Source organism: Mya arenaria, chromosome 5 (genome assembly GCF_026914265.1).
Source record: "Mya arenaria isolate MELC-2E11 chromosome 5, ASM2691426v1".
In the NCBI taxonomy this organism is placed as follows: domain Eukaryota; kingdom Metazoa; phylum Mollusca; class Bivalvia; order Myida; family Myidae; genus Mya; species Mya arenaria.
This window is the reverse complement of record NC_069126.1, coordinates 31,684,670-31,701,782: the sequence shown is the minus strand read 5'-3', so window position 1 is coordinate 31,701,782 and position 17,113 is coordinate 31,684,670. Positions and strand designations below refer to the sequence as shown.

Below are 17,113 nucleotides of genomic sequence, written 5' to 3'. Positions count from 1 at the left end.
ATGTCATTCATTTAAAAAAAAAAAACACTCACAAACAAACAGTAAACTATTCCTGCAAATTTAATACAATAATATTTGACTGGCCATTAAGTTAACAAGCGTTATTTCCTTTCAACAGGACATCAGCAGCATCATTTTGCCGGTTATTTTCTTTTATTTTCTCCCTTGTTATCATTTTATTGTCCCAGGTCGGAAAATATGAAATAACACCGGACATTTTAATATCTATTTAATATTTCAGTGCCGACAAGTATCTCCAAAAGATCATAAACCATTTTATCAGACTCTCCCAAGCCTTTGCGCGATGTTTTATTCAGACATATGAAAGTTTATTTGCCTTATCAACACTTTGATTAATAAATAATTTAATGAACTTTCAATCATTTACCCGAGATAGCGTTTTGTTGCGCAAAACGATATGTCTATAAAATAACAATTAAATTGTTACTTTTTGATTAAAAACCGTAATAAGTGTATGTTATAGAGCTATCGTGTTTCTATCATTTTTTTCTTATTATTATAAAGAGCATTTCTTAATATTTAGATTTTCATTTGCGCTATTTTTTATACATTGATTGATTAAATTATTTTATAGAGATATTATTTCATGGGCAACAAATTATTTGATTAGCGACATTTGAAAATAAAACATTAAATATCTTTCCTTTTTTAAATATTTTAATATGTTTCGGAAATGTATTAATTAAAATAATTCCATATATTAAAAATATAAATAATGGACTATTAACCTTATATTTTTCTGCCCTTTAAATTTAAAAAAGATACTTCTTTATATCATTTAAGATACAAATAAGAACTTCTGCCGAAAAGATATCATTTCTTTTTTTAATTGCATAAAATTTTATTAAGGTTTATACTTTGTTCAGATATTTAAATGGGTCATTTGTATATTATTTTTTTACAAATTTCTTCATAAAAAATCACAATCAGTTTTTGTTCCATGATATATAGTTTATATTAAATGTGTGGGTTTTTTTTATTATAATAAAAACACAAAACTTGATTCCATCCAAAATTCAAAATATTTATTCTTGGTCAATAAAATACTATTTTTGTGTTTTTATACAATTTAAAAAGATATAAAATAATATTAAAAATTACTGCCAAACCATTTTAATTTATTAAGCCTAAATTATAAAACATTTTATATTACAGCTAAGTTGCAAGTCAAAATAAATGGAAATTCATTGATAAATTAATTAATAAAAATCAAACAAATATATTATTTATTCCTTAACTTAGTAAAAAATCATAAAAAATCACTTTTATTATGTAAGTTTTAAAACATACTGAGGTTTGTTTAGGAATAATAAACTCATTTTTCTTCCCACCAGATGTGTTGCGAATAAACGCTTACTAATGATGATAAATGGTAACTATTTCTCTCCTCAATCTTGGCGCGGACAGCCCAAGTTATTTATGGCTTCAGTTGGGTGAAATAAGTTGCTTGCTTGATTCCTTTTTACTTTATAAACAAGTTACCGTGGATGCATTATTCGTCAGATGTTTTTGCTGGCAAAAATATATATATAGTATACTCGCGTAAAAGACCACATTCCATTGTATAAAATAATAAATATACACCCGAGTACCCGTATGTAACGCCATTCGTGTCTACAAGGTAAACACAACCATTCGATACGTATTGTTATTTCACATTACCTTACAAAATACATTAGATATTAACCCTTTAACCATCGCATAATAATCAAATTAAAAATATATCACTCTACCTTTCATCGAAGACATTAAAAGCTTGTACAATAACAATTTAAGACGAAAGAACAACCGCATTTCTCACGCGTAGTAATTTTTCTCCTTGTTTACATTTTATGCGTGAGGTCGGCCATTATTCGTTATAACACATTCGCCACCGGCAAGTGTACAGCCAGCGCAATGGCGAATGATAAATGTCTTTTACTTTCATACTTAGTTTACTTTGATATAGTAAACTTAAAGTGATTATTTTTTTCCAAATTATTTCTTTGATGAAATTGAAGTTTGAAAAGTCACATTAGGACGTCGAGTCATTTAATTTATGGTTGAAAGGTAAAATGAAGGTTTAATTGCGTTTCTCACAGTATAACAAAACAGGTTAATGTGTTTTAACTAAGTGATCATGTCATATCCTTGAATTTCAGACTTGAGAAAATAATTATATATATGAAGGTTTATATCTATCAAAATTTAATCATTATCAATTGAATAAACATTGGTATCAAATACTTGTTTTTAGTGATAAACATTATTTCTATTTATATATAGTTACCAATCATGTTTTATAATTATGTATGCATGTATTGTTCGATATACTCGTGCAATATATTGATTATGTTATACTCTGGTGGCGCAATAAAATTTGTAACTTAAGTTTGACTGCGTTTTATGACGCATGTATGTTTGTGAAATTTTTATAACCTCTTATTGATATGTTTGTTGTTATACATGAGGTGTGAAGTCATTGTTATGCTTATTTCTTTCTTTATTTATAATCATAAACACTGATTACATATTTGGTCACATCGGTACATATAGATGTTTTGTATTTATATTTGAATTAAAAATTACTTAAAGGTAATGACTCTTTCTGTCTTAATATACCAAGGGGTCACATTTCTGACTGCGACAAAAAAACTACCCCCGAACGATGAAAAAGGGAGTTTCGAGTGGATTGAAACTGTTTCAAAAGTGTTCAAAATAGGACTATACATGGATGAGCTGCTTAGCGGTGAACGACTTACATAACGCTTTGTCAGAGAGCTCCTTACGTTAAGAATCTGACTAAGGCTTCTTTCTAAGCTAACGTACCGCTGCATGGAATTTGTTGTAAAGCGATGGCAAGGTTAAGCAACCTAGCCCTGAGTTCATGATTACGAACAATCTCTTTTTCGAGTCTACAATCTGACAGATTGAGAAAAAATATTGAATTTCAAAGAATCATCTGAATTCAATTTGTTTTACAAAAACACATAATTGTACAATGTCAAGAAGCAATACAATTTCAGCAAATTTCATCTTCAATATTAAACTAGATGAGACGTTACAATGAAATGAAAATTTTCAATGTTCCCCATTGAGCCTGAACTCAGACTCTTAAATATTCGTAATTATTGCCCCATACATGGTCATTCTTTAGAAAGTGCAGGAACAAGGAACAGGAAATGCCCAAAGAAGAAGACATTTTTTATATATTCAAAACACCATATGGGGTTTGGCGTACTAGTGGTCTATTGGGAAAAAACTCTTGACTATCGACCCAGATTCGATCTCTAAAAATAAAAGACGTCTACCGAGGAAGGATGACTTTATACTGATGTTCCGAGTGAAAGTATTATGTACACGAGTAAACATTAATGAACCGATGTATCTCTTTCAAGGGCTAGATTCTTTCTGTGCACTTGATTCTCTATCCTAAGAAAACAACACAGGATTACCCCAGTGACTGTGAACCCAGGGATAGCAGGTTCTATCCCTCGCTTTATCACTTATATACTGATCGATTTCTGGAAGTGCCGTTGAACGAGGGTCCATTGAAATTCTACCGCGACAAAACTCTCACTTACAGCAGAAGGTCATACCCTGCATGGCAGGTATTCATATCCAATGTATGTCACTACCTACCTTAAGTTGATTTCCTAAAAAATACATAGTTAAATTCGGAGAAAGGTATAGGTGTTTAGGTTAGGAAATGACTTAAGATGTTTTATGAATATCGGCTCTGGTCAACTCAATTATTAGTTGCAGACTAAACAGACGAATGTCTTTATTTGGGCATCTCAAACAGTTCCAGGTCATGTCCTTGGTAACACACACAGTGGGAGTAAGGCCATGGTCAACATACTCAGTAGTAGGTCATGCACTTGGTAACACACACAGTGGGAGTAAGGCCATGGTCAACATAATCAGTAGTAGGTCATGCACTTGGTGACACACACAGTGGGAGTAAGGCCATGGTCAACATAATCAGTAGTAGGTCATGCACTTGGTAACACAAACAGTAGTAGATCATCAACAGTGAAACATAACTACTAGTAGATCATGCCCTCAGCATCACAATCAATAGAAGGTCATGTCCTAAGTCACTCAAACAGTAGTTGGTTATCACGTGGGCAAAAGAAGTAGATCATCATCTGAACAACACAAACAGAAATACGTCCAACACAAACAATAGAAGGTCATGCCCTTGGTACTATGAATAATACTAGGTCATACCTTTGGCAACAAAACCACTTGGATGTCATGCCCTGGGCAAAACACACATTAGAAGGTCATGCCATGGGCAACACAACTAGTAGCAGTAGGTCTTGCTCATGGCAACACAAACGAAAGAAGGTCATGCTCTAGTCAACATAATGAGTGATATGTCATGCCCTGTGTTACCTGAACAGACGAAGGTCATATCCTTGGCATAACAAACAGTACAAGGTCATGCCATAGGTAACACAATCAGCGGGAGTCAGGTCCTGGTCAACATAATTAGTAGTAGGTCATGCCCTGGGCTACATGAACAAAAGAAGAAGTACATATAGTTCTTGCCAGTATAAGGCTGTGCTCTTGGCACCACAAACAGTAGTAGGCATACCCTGGGAAACACAAACAGCGGGAGTCCTGCCCTGGTCAACATACTCAGAAGTTGGTGATATTCTGTGCAACTCAAACAGTAGAAGTTGTTGCCAGTATAAGGCCATGCCATGGGTAGCAAAAACAGTATTTGGTAATGCCATTGGCAACACAAACAGTAGAAGGTCAAGTCGCGGGCAACACAAACAGTTGTAGGTCATGACCTGTGCCATATTAACAAATGTTGGCCATGAACTGTATATCACAATCAGTAATTGGTCAGGCCCTTGGAAACACAAACAGAAATAGGTCATCACCTGGACAACAGTAGTAGGTCATCATCTGGACAGCACAAACAGAAGTTCAAGCAACACAAATATGTAAGGTCATGCCCCGGCCAACTAAAACAGTAGAACGTAATGCCTTTACAACACAAACTGTAGGCGGTCATTTGCTTGACAACACAAATAGTTGTTGGTCATGAACTAGGTAACACAGACTGTAAAGGTCATGCCCTTGACAACACAAACAACTGTTGGTCATTAACTGGGCCACACAAACAGATGTAGTAAGGCCTTAGATAACACAAACAGGTGTTGGTCATGAACTGGGTTACAAACACAGTAGTAGGTCAGGCCCTTGGCAACACAAACAGTAGTAGGTCATGCCCCGAGCAACGAAATACAGAAGAAGGTCATATCCTGGACAACACAATCAGAAGAAGGTAATGCCCTTGGTAACACAAACAGAATTTGGTCTTGCCCCACGCAGCGAAATGCAGAAAAAGGTCATGTCCTTTGCATAACAAACAGTAGAAGTTTATGCCATGGGCTACACAAACAGAAGCATGCGCTTGTGAACAGAAACAGTAGAACTTCCTTTTCTGGGCAACAGTAGGAAGTCAGGCTCTGGTGAAAACAGATAGCATAATATCAATGTCTGGGCAACATTAGTAGGCATGCCCTGGTCTACAAAATCAGAAGAAGGTCATGCCCTATGAAATACAATCAATATAAAAACATGCCCTGGTGAACACAAACTTTGAAACAACGTTCAGTGATACGTCAATTCTATTTAATTTAGTAAACGGAATAGGATAAAGAGCCCTTATTTACGAATGCTTAAGATGTATATAAAGTTCGGTGATAAATCTACGAATTTAATAACATTATAACACAGTTGCTCCTTTGCTTTGCAAGGTACACCCTGAAAAGACAATGTAGATTATTACTATGGTTACGTAAGCAAATTTTGCATTTAATAAAAATAATTCTCTAAAAATGCTTGCCATATTTTTCATAATGAATTTTAAAAAAAAACTCAACAACTTAGGTATCAATGTCAAATTTTCTCAGGGAAGGTTTAAGGAAAGAGAATGTATTGATTCAAGTTCTTTCTCTTTTGTTCTGAACTGTGGAACAGGTTAACAGCCACTACCAAAGGCTTCGGATAATAATAGGGTGTACGTTTCATTCCCACTTCGCGAAATTGCACAGTAATTAAGGGCTATATTCGATCCCGCATAAAAGGAGATTTTAACCCTTTAGACTTTGAATTCCATCGGATTTGCATGCATCGACCTATCTGTGAGGTTGTTGGAACATATGCCGCAGATACGGGCTGTATCGGGTAGGTATCATGTACCCTCTGTGAGTGGTATAGGTTTCATTTCGATGGTTGATTGCGAAAATGTTCTAAAGAACATCATACAAAGAGCCTAATAAGACATTTTCGCATTCAGCTTTCCATCTACACCCCTTTTATTGGTAACTGATCTAATCCTTTACAAGCATCCCGGTACGATGTTGAGAAGTTCGCGAATCCGTTGTCTAGTGGTAACACACTTAAATGCCAATCAAGAATCGCTGGTTCGAATACCCGTCGCACTACTTAATGCAATACTAGTCGTCTTCCGGGGACACGTTAAATGGTAGTCCCGTGTGACAACGCCATTCACTGGTGCACATTAAGGAACCAGGGTAGCTCTAACCAGGGATACATTCTATTCGTTACATGCTACCTGAAGCAGAAACGGATACAGGTCTGGAGTGCATCTGGTGCGCACCCTGCCTACAATGCTGACGTATTCCAATGGATATGGGGACAGCCTCTTACCAAGAGGTCGTGGGCTCGAACTCAACCAGGGATAACTTTCACGAGGCATCTCAAAAAGTACCCTAGGACTGATTTCTTCTCAGAGTTATTCATATCAGCTTTTGCGGTCTTCACTAAATATATTTATGTTGTCCAATTGTCCAAGTGATCACTCCGTGCCATTATGGTTGAGAAATTATGCATACTTTACATTAATTTAATAAGCACCATTAAAGAATAATCAACGTTTTCGTGGTGGACCCTTGCCGTGTTTTGATCCTAATTTTTGGGTTACTTGGATATGTTTAGTCCTGGCTCCGCCCCTGAGAAACAGTGCTTCTACTACCTATGGCGCTAATACTTCCACTACTTTTCTCACTGCTGGCAAACCGCCCATTGAAACAACAACAACAACAACATCAACAACATCAATTACTACTACAACATCAAGAACAATACCACCACCACCACCATTACAGCCACCACCACCACCACCACCACCATTACAGCCACCACCACCACCACCACCACCACCACAACCAACAAAATTAACAGCAACAACTGCAACAGCAACAATACAACAACAACTACACAGAATATTACGACAGCAATAACTGCCATTTCTAATACTTGTGCAACCCACATCAGCCAACACCACCAAAAACGTCACATTTAAACTTCTACTACATTCACACATTCGATGATAATCCCATTCTAAGAGTTTCAATCAACATTCGCCCCGCCCTTTATTCCAAGGTAGTTCTCAAAAAAAATTGTGTATATTAAAACGTTAAATCATATTTTCTGTTAGTCTCTACAACAAGGTAAGCAACACGATGTTTTTTATACTATCAATGCTTAATCAACCATTAGTTTTATAGTTTATATCATTTTCTTAAGATACGTACGCTACAAAAACCGACACTTTAACATGATCAACTCGCAATATTTAGATTACAGCGAAATCCCACTAGTCGCAAATACCCGCAAGTTCTTTTTTATTGCCCATTTGCCTCACAAATGGCCCATAACTCCGTAGTTCATTTCTGCGCTGCTGTTGGTTAATGGCCTAATATACATCAAGTATATCGCCCTGACAGATAATATGAACGAAAGATTTTAGAAGTTTTTTGTTGTTTGCTTTTTCATTTGATTGCATCACTGCATGTGAAGGTGCATACAATAGGATTGATACAGGGTTTTATTTTATGTCAAATTTACACATGTTTTACGTACGTACGTCTTTTGAAATAACTAGTCAAACTTGGTGAAATAATGGCTCAATCTTGGTGAATAAATAGGTCCAACCTGGATAATTAATGGCTTAAACTTAATACATTAATGGCTCAAACTCGGGGATTTATGGGTCTGACATTTGGGGAATTGTTTGCTCAAGTTTGGTGAATAATGGCTCAAATCTTGTTAATTAATGGCTCGACTTGGGAAAATAATGAATCAGAATTGATTAATTTATGGCTCAGATTTGGGGTGGTTCACTTGGTGAATTTATGGCTCAGACTTGGGAACTTCTTTGCTCGATCTCGGGGAATAATGGCTCAAATCTGGTGAATTAATGGCTCAAACTTGAGAAATTAATGGATCAAAATTGGTTAGATAATGGCTCAGACTTTTGGAAGTGTTTGCTCAATCTTGGTGAATTTATTGCTCAATTCTTGAGTATTAATTGGCCAGACTTGGGAAATTAATGGCGCAAATCTGGTAAATAAATGGTTGAAACGTGATCAAGCAAGAACACAAAACGAAAACAAGCTTTCGTTTTTCAAGGAAACTCATCGTCTTGACACGGGGTAGTTTGTTGCTATCAATACCAATAAGAAAATATTTTATAAACGTTTGTTTGTTCACAAACGAAGTAGTCAGAGATTTTTATATATGGAGTGGTATTCAATACTGCTCTTTATTGGATCTAAGAACGATGTAGCTAATCGGATTACTATTAATAATTGACCAATTGAGTGAATGAAGTCATTGATGTATGTCCGTTAGATTGACCTTAGTCGCATATTGAATAACACCAGTGATCTACGATATGGCTTATGAGTTTAATATTGATTTTATTATTAAATGATGTAATATGTAAATGAGAGGCTGTGTATTACAAAGCTTGTTTCATTGAATTTCCAAACCTTGACATGTAAGAGTTTATACATGGGGAACTTTTGATAGCAAATAATAAAAGTACAAAAACAGAAAAAAACACGTTCATATTTTTCTAAACATACGCCATAATATACATTTTATATTGTAGAGGTATTTTATAGCAGTAAGGACATACGATTTTTATCACTTTAGTAATTCATTCGCTAGATTAACATAGCATCGCAATCAAAGGGCAATTTTATTTTGAGATGCCGAATAAGTTTTTAACTATAACTTTTCGGCCTCATGGGGTATCTGCTGTACTTGACTCTCACACATGCGGATGTTTGAAATGTTTAAAATACCATGAACCATTTCTCAATTCATTTATCAAGCCTTACCAACGTTGGGCGATCTTGTTACAAAGTTTATGGAGGACCACATGTTATACGGTTCGTAAAAGTCTCCTTGCTTCAATGCAAAAGTCAAGAGAGCAAATACGTGTTAGGTTATGAAATGTTCTTACATTAATAAAAAAAATTATACAAGGAGTATCCAGTCATCGTGGTTCGTTAACGAAACTCGTATATTACTTAACACTTTCCTAAAAAGACGCCTTTTTATGTGGCAAAGTGGACTCGAAATGCGACAAAAGTCAACCAACCCTCATACCATGACCTGTCTGTTGCAATGGCTGCATATGATCCACGAACGAACTCTTTGTGTATACAGGTTCACTTGTAATTATCTTAGTACAATGCTACTACCAGTATCAAGCGAAATTGAAATAGGAAAATCAAAAATTAAGGTGTCGGTAATTGCAGAATTATGTCTAAGGGTTTTGAGCAACGATCGCACGTTAACTAGACAATTTTACAAGAATGTAATGTTTTAAGATTCCCTCTCTGACTCCTTGTCAACCCGTATTTGTTGTTGGATGGTGACCTGAAACATACACGGTGACGTTTTGACGGCGCCCGGTAGGCAAATTGTTATTTACGCTCCAATTGTGTCGTCTTGCAATTGAAAATTACTTTCGTAAGAAGACGTAAAGATGTAAAAAAATCTCAAAGCCAATCACTCTCCTTTGAGATTTAGGCGGTACAAGAAACATGCCTGCAATATAATTATGGATACCGTTGAATGATTAATGTTGACGTTTTCTTGTACAACCGTTTTTTCAGAGTCATCCAACTGTTCGACTGGTGTTTTTGGTTGATTTACATGGTTAAATTTCGGTGAAATAGGACGTGCATTATAATTAAGCAAGAATATTTATAGCTGCGTTGGTTTCGAAAGTGTTCACTACACTTACTTCACTTTAAACTTGAATATCAAACGTAAATTGTATTAAAAGATAAAACCATGCACGCGAGTATGTAGTATTAATTAAAAAAACACCACCATTGTATTTCGTTTGATCTATAAATGTACCGTCTAAAAAATATTTTACTTGTAGGCTTACCAAAAAAACTTGCCAACAAAGAACCATGACGTCCGTAACTTTAATCTCACTTTAGATTTACTTTGTTAACGATTCATTGTAACTATTTATAAGGTACGATTGATTTTAGAGAAAACAAAGTGTCAATCCATACAGCCATACTAGTTAAGGAATCCTAGCCATCTATAAAAGCTCAAATAACCGTAAGGATGGAGTCATTCGAAAGGTATTTGTTGACTGTTAATTATATGTTAATAAATAGCAGTCATCGAAATAAGACTTTTGGACGAACAAGCCCGAATTCTTATACTTATTGCTTGACATCATCATTTTTTAACAAGCCTGCTATATAAATTTCAGAATTTTAACAAGCCCGGAAGACATTCTACCAGTGCAGGGCTAGCAGGCTTGTGTTCACTTCGACCACTGAAAAAGCCGAAATAACAACATGCATACACTTATTGCAATACGTAAATTCGTTATTTATTGCAACCGAAATCGAACAAAAATTACATGTTTTGCATAATTTGAACTCAAAATTACTTGGTTGTTATACCGTTTATGGTTATAAGGATTTTTGCACACAAAACAATTTCTAATGTAACCATACCAACATGAGGTCACCAGGTATTCAAAAATCACAATGTTGTACTATAAAGGTAACCATAAAAATTACGAAACAATGGGTGTTTAAGCAATGCGTAAATTGTTACAATTTAAAAGCAGGGGTATATCCTGAATTTGACGTTAGAGGGGGCGTAACTTAGGGGGTCGTAGCCTTTTGACTTTTAAACCGAAATTTATTTGGCTTAAATCATGACAGGGACTTTGAGGGTACTACCCCTTGAACAATTGTATCAATTTCTAGTCCAAATGGTACATTTTGGGAGTATCTTGTCACCTTTTCTCCTATATTGAAGTATAAAGTAAAAATGAACAACTATTATTGCGGGGGTGGGGAGGGCGTCATGTGCCCCCAATTTATCCATTTATCCGCTGGTGAAAAGCACAACGCCGTTGCCGTGGACCTGTACGTTAAACCACACGAACAGACGAAGTATACATACGAACGGGTTTTTTTACGTTGCAGATAATTTAGCCAGAAGTTTGCCAGTATTTTGTTTCAAACTTGTATATAACGACCGCTGTTATCGCTATCACACCTACCACTGTCCTAGGGCGATAGTACACGTAAATCTAAGTGTTTACAATGTACACATGCTTTAATGACGTAATGCACAAAACGTAGTTCACAGGCACACATACATTAATGACATCGTGCACAAAAAGTAGCTCACACGCACACATACCCGTACAAGTGGTGTTACGCAACTATTCTTTTATAATCAAGAATGCTACAACAGTGCCTACCAAAGCAATTGTTGTTCTAAATATTTTTACACGTAGGTTTCATCATATCGATGCACATATCATGTGCATACTCCGAGAATGATGTTAGTTTTCACACACGAGAGCCATTTTGTCAAGCTACATGCGTTATTTATTAGACAAGCATTGTTAATGAAACACAGAAATACGTTTTGTCGAAATGAAATCTCTTGTCCACGTTCCGTATCGTTTACATCCTAAAATTGCTTATATTAGGAGTCGTGTCAGGCGAGGTTTAATCAGAGAGATTTTTATGTGCGTTCCTAATTTATAACTTTAATAAAATGCTCTTATCAAGAAATCACTGGTTGGAGCATAGTAGTGGGAAATCATTTGCATGTTTTTGGAAATCAAGATGTCGGTATTCGCTCGTCGCCACGGCAGAATGTCGGAGATAAATTCTTCTAATTAAAATCGACTTGAATGCGCTCAATATACCATTTTCAACATCATTTTAAAGCTCCACAAGAATTATCTTTCAACTTTAGATTTTTCCATGCACTTTGTTGCAACAGCTACAGGAATTACTTGTTCAATTATATGAGTGACTTGTGCACGTAATCTAGCATCATTTGCAGGTCGTTGATTTTCAAAAGTAGCAGGGGCGGATTTGGGAGCGAAACGGAAGCGGTTCCGACCCCTAGGAACCAAACTATTAGGTTCAAGGGTCTCACACAAGGTCATTTTGTTTGACCTTAGTTTACCGTGTGGATTCTTTTGTGTGTTATACATATTTTGTTCTACCATAAAGTTTACTGTGTATTCGTGTGTAGTGAATACATATTTTGTTCTACCGTATAGTTAACGGTGAATGATTGTGAATTGTATACATATTTTGTTCTACCGTATAGTTTACGGTGAATGATTGTGAATTGCATACATAGTTTGTTCTACCGTATAGTTTACGGTGAATGATTGTGAATTGTATACATATTTTGTTCTACCATAAAGTTTACTGTGTATTCGTGTGTAGTGAATACATATTTTTTTCTACCGTATAGTTAACAGTGAATGATTGTGAATTGTATACATATTTTGTTCTACCATAAAGTGTACTGTGTATTCGTGTGTAGTGAATACATATTTTTTTCTACCGTATAGTTAACGGTGAATGATTGTGAATTGTATACATATTTTGTTCTACCATATAGTTTACGGTGAATAATTGTGAATTGTATACATATTTTGTTCTACCGTATAGTTAACGGTGAATGATTGTGAATTGTATACATATTTTGTTCTACCATAAAGTTTACTGTGTATTCGTGTGTAGTGAATACATATTTTTTTCTACCGTATAGTTTACGGTGTATGATTGTGTAGTGTATACATATTTTGTTCTACCGTATAGTTAACGGTGAATGATTGTGAATTGTATACATATTTGTTCTACCGTATAGTTAACGGTGAATGATTGTGAAGTGTATACATATTTTGTTTTACCGTATAGTTAACGGTGAATGATTGTGAATTGTACACATATTTTGTTCTATCGTATAGTTTACGGTGTATTTATGTGTAGTATATACATATTTTGTTTTACCGTATAGTTAACGGTGAATGATTGTGTAGTGTATACATATTTCGTTCAACCGTATTGTTTACGGTGTATTTTTGTGTAGTGTATACATATTTCGTTCTACCGTATAGTTTACGGTGTATTCGTGTGTATTATATACATATTTCGTTCAACCGTATTGTTTACGGTGTATTCGTGTGTAGTGTATATATATTTCGTTCTACCGTATATATTACGGTGTATTCTTGTGTAGTGTACACATATTTCGTTCTACCGTATAGTTTACTGTGTATTCTTGTGTAGTGTATACATATTTCGTTTTACCGTATAGTGTACGGTGTATTCTTGTGTAGTGTACACATATTTCGTTCAACCGTATAGTTTACGGTGTATTCTTGTGTAGTGTACACATATTTCGTTCAACCGTATAGTTTACGGTGTATTCTTGTGTAGTGTACACATATTTCGTTCAACCGTATAGTTTACGGTGTATTCTTGTGTAGTGTATACCTATTTCGTTCAACCGTATTGTTTTGATATTTTTTAATTTTATATTTGTATGAATATATTCTGTTGTTGTTTTTTTTAAATTGAAGTGGGGTTTGGGTGTTGGGGAGTTTAGCAGAATCCGCTTATGAATATCTTCTTACTTGTGTTAACCGTTTTGACTTAAATTTCTCCAAAATTCGCAACCGCTATGTAGTACACCATACGGACATACAGACAGACATGTGTGTACTTTATGGACAAATTATGCTAAGTTAATAGTTTTCTATTTTGATGACTATATAGTGGTTCAATAATGTTGCTTTAGTATTGTAATTGGAACTGTAAAGCGAAGCTCAGAAGCGAAATGTTTTCAAAAGAACAAGCCGGGCAAGAAAAAACTTAATCTAGTAAGCATCACCCTTTTTTTCTCATTAGTTCAGTTATCATAACATTCAAAATAAGCGTCAAAGTACCATCATATGCACTTGGGTTAGTGCTGTTAAAAAATTAATCTGTTTTGCTTAATTCCGTTGGTTGAATATCAAAAGACACCAAAACATTCCATATGTTTGGTTGCTTTTACCCCGTATCCCCAAATATCATGCTGTAACATATATATGAGGTTTAGCGCTCGTATCCCGGTTAAACCCCAGTTTTCCAATAATGGGAGGCTGAACGTTCCTTTCCCCCGTTTTAACTCGGCAGTATTAATCCCATATCCCCCGATATCTTAGTAAAATAATATGAAGGGGGGTTTAACCCCCCCCCCCCCCGCTAGTTTTCACCGACCGTACCAAGGCGGTTGACCCCAGTACTAACCAATGACGATATGTTGATGGTTGCGTAATGTTTATTGACTTGAGGCGCTGTGTTGCTTGATAACTTTTTGTTTAGCAACGCTCCTTCAGTGTGTGCATACCACATGATAAATTGCGTCATAAATGCTACGTCGGAAGGCTATATTTTAATTTGGAAAAAAAAACTTTGAACAAAGATAACTTCACTATTTCTTCACCATTTTAAATGAAATATAGCGCAGTCTACGCCGCTTACAGAGCCCTGTCTTCGATCTTTTACCAGAGTTTGATTGAGAGTTTAGTTTCTTTAAACACTTCGACAAACCTTTTCACAATACGGTCGTTTGACGGAGCACTGTCAAAACATAATTTTGGAAACAGGTTTGTCGAAGTGATTGATGAAGTTAATGACTTTATCAAATTTCGGTGATAAAACAAATGCGGGACTCTTTAAGAGGCATAGACTGCCCTTTGTTTCATTTAAAGAGGTGTTGTACAAGAAAAGTTATCTTTGATTTAAGTCTTCATTTTAAGCAAAATGTTGCCTTCCGACGTAGCATATATGACGTAATTTATCACGTGGTATACACACACTTTCCTTGTGCCTTTAAAACAAAACCCTAGTTACAGTTTAGGTTACTGGGCTTTTCCCTGTAGTTTCCATTGTTTCATAATGTTTTAAAAAGTTTGAATACATGAATAGCATCTCATTTTCTCATGTACCGAGGTTTTTATCCATCCCTCTCGAACACAACGAAATACTGAATATGATTTCATACCATCAAGTCAATAAAGAATTTTCTGTTGAAGCTTAGAGGTGACAGTATTGTGTCAGTCTGAGAATTATAAAGGAATAAATACCGCATCTTCTTAAAACTTCAATGAAGTATAAAACAGGCGGTTACAAACTGAAGGAAATACTGTATTATCAATGTGTTATGAATGTACAAGTATATACGACGAAAAACACTTTGTTCTAAGAAAGTTTACGAGCGTTGGTACAAAAGTTCGGGGACATAGCTTATTGAGGACTGACTAAATGTCATAAAAAAATAAGATGTATGAATTCAAACGTCCATCTTTTCCAGATTTGCACGCCAAACAAATTTAGTGTTCGATGACTGACATTTGCACAAAATGCAAACATTTGGCCAGGGGTAAGAGGCAGGATCCGAGGCATTTGATGACGTCACAACGACGTCATTGTTAGAGCCATCATAACAAATCAACAGTATTTTAATGCACTAATATGTTACATACAGTGATAAACAATTCTGACGTTTGAGACTTGAACAGTTTGAAATATTTTTCTTTTAACGTCTCGAACTTTTTAAGATTGTTTCCTAATATTTATGTTTATATAAATATAATAAATAAATGACGACGTCGCCATCATGAAATGACGTCAGTATACTTGTTTATATTAAGAGGTAAAATGTTTGTTTCAGTGTTAGATCGTAATCTATTTCACCGAATGAGCTCCAAAAGATAATTTTACAATTTTTACTAGTGGCATGGCCACTGGAAAGCATTTAATACATCTATAATTAGAACTAACCTTTGACGTGACGTCATGAATGAATAGGGCTGTAAATGAGCGCGCTATATTATGACGTTCGATTTATATTCCAAGCGCTATAAATCACTATATTTTTATTTATTTTATATTAGAATCTTACTTTCGTGGCCATTCAATACCACATTTATGAAATTCATATTATTTGTTATTTTCGTAGTAAACCAGTTTATTTATTTACTGAATTCCGTGTTGAATGGCCTCTCATGTAACATCCACTGTTTAATAATATAACCATATAATGTAATATTCGACGAAGAAATACTGTGAATTTGGTGAAGGCGTTTACTGATTGTTTTTTAAGTTACTCATATTTCCACATACAGGGGCAGTTCCAGGAAGTGACGTAAGAGGGGGGCGTAAAAGGGGCACATCCTTTTGGTATTCGCCCACCCTCAGAACCGAAATGTATATGGTTTAAGATGTTGAAACGGGGTTGGGGGGGGGGGGGGGGGTTAGTGAAAAGAAATGACAATGTCTAGTCCAAAATGGTGCATCTCGAGCGTTTTTATTACGTTCTTTCTCCAATTTTGACATAAAAAAGCAAACATGCGCGATTTTAGGAGGGGGGATTGGGCGCCGGGTGCGCCTCCTATTTACCCGCTAGTCAAATTTTAATGTAAATAACGTTATAAAACCTGATAGAAAGGTGTCAAAATACACTTTTAAGTTCTATTTTCTATCATCTTTCAAAAAGCTTCTTTTTCGCTTCGTTCTTTTATGTGTTATAAACGTGCATGTTACTACTCATAAAATACAGTTATTCATCACTCTATAACAAGGGGATGTTTTATGATCGTATTATTGTAGTAAAGAATAATGATGAGATATTGTTTGTGTATACGACGATCAAAGTTAATGGCAAACTATCGTATGTGTATTACAAATTTGTTTAGATAAATCAGTTTGGCTGAAGCCATCGATTTGCATCAACTGAGGAAGTGTCCCAAAATGTGCGAATGACTTTTGTACTATAAGAAGTTTTGATAAGATGCATGTTGTTTAGGATTTATGAATTCCATGCCAATTTGATGGAAAACAACATATTTTATACATATATCATCGAAAGGATTAAAGAGATAGAAGTTAAAGTGACATCTTATTCAAAATCAAAACATACACAC

The 17,113-nt window shown here is 35.2% G+C and overlaps 1 protein-coding gene across 2 annotated transcripts in view; it reads right to left on the bottom strand.

Moving 5' to 3' along the window:
• LOC128234779 (homeobox protein LOX2-like) overlaps window positions 1-16,210 on the bottom strand; it is a 73,203-nt gene extending 56,993 nt beyond the window's left edge. Inside the window, exon 1 of one of the 2 annotated variants that reach the window (XM_052949296.1) lies at window positions 15,972-16,210. In XM_052949296.1, coding sequence (XP_052805256.1) covers window positions 15,972-15,988 — 17 coding nt within the window. In that variant the 5' untranslated portion in view covers window positions 15,989-16,210. Of the gene's footprint in view, window positions 1-1,754; window positions 2,144-15,971 lie in introns of those variants that run through there. The other variant, XM_052949298.1, reaches the window with a different exon arrangement.
• Window positions 16,211-17,113: the final 903 nt, after the last annotated feature.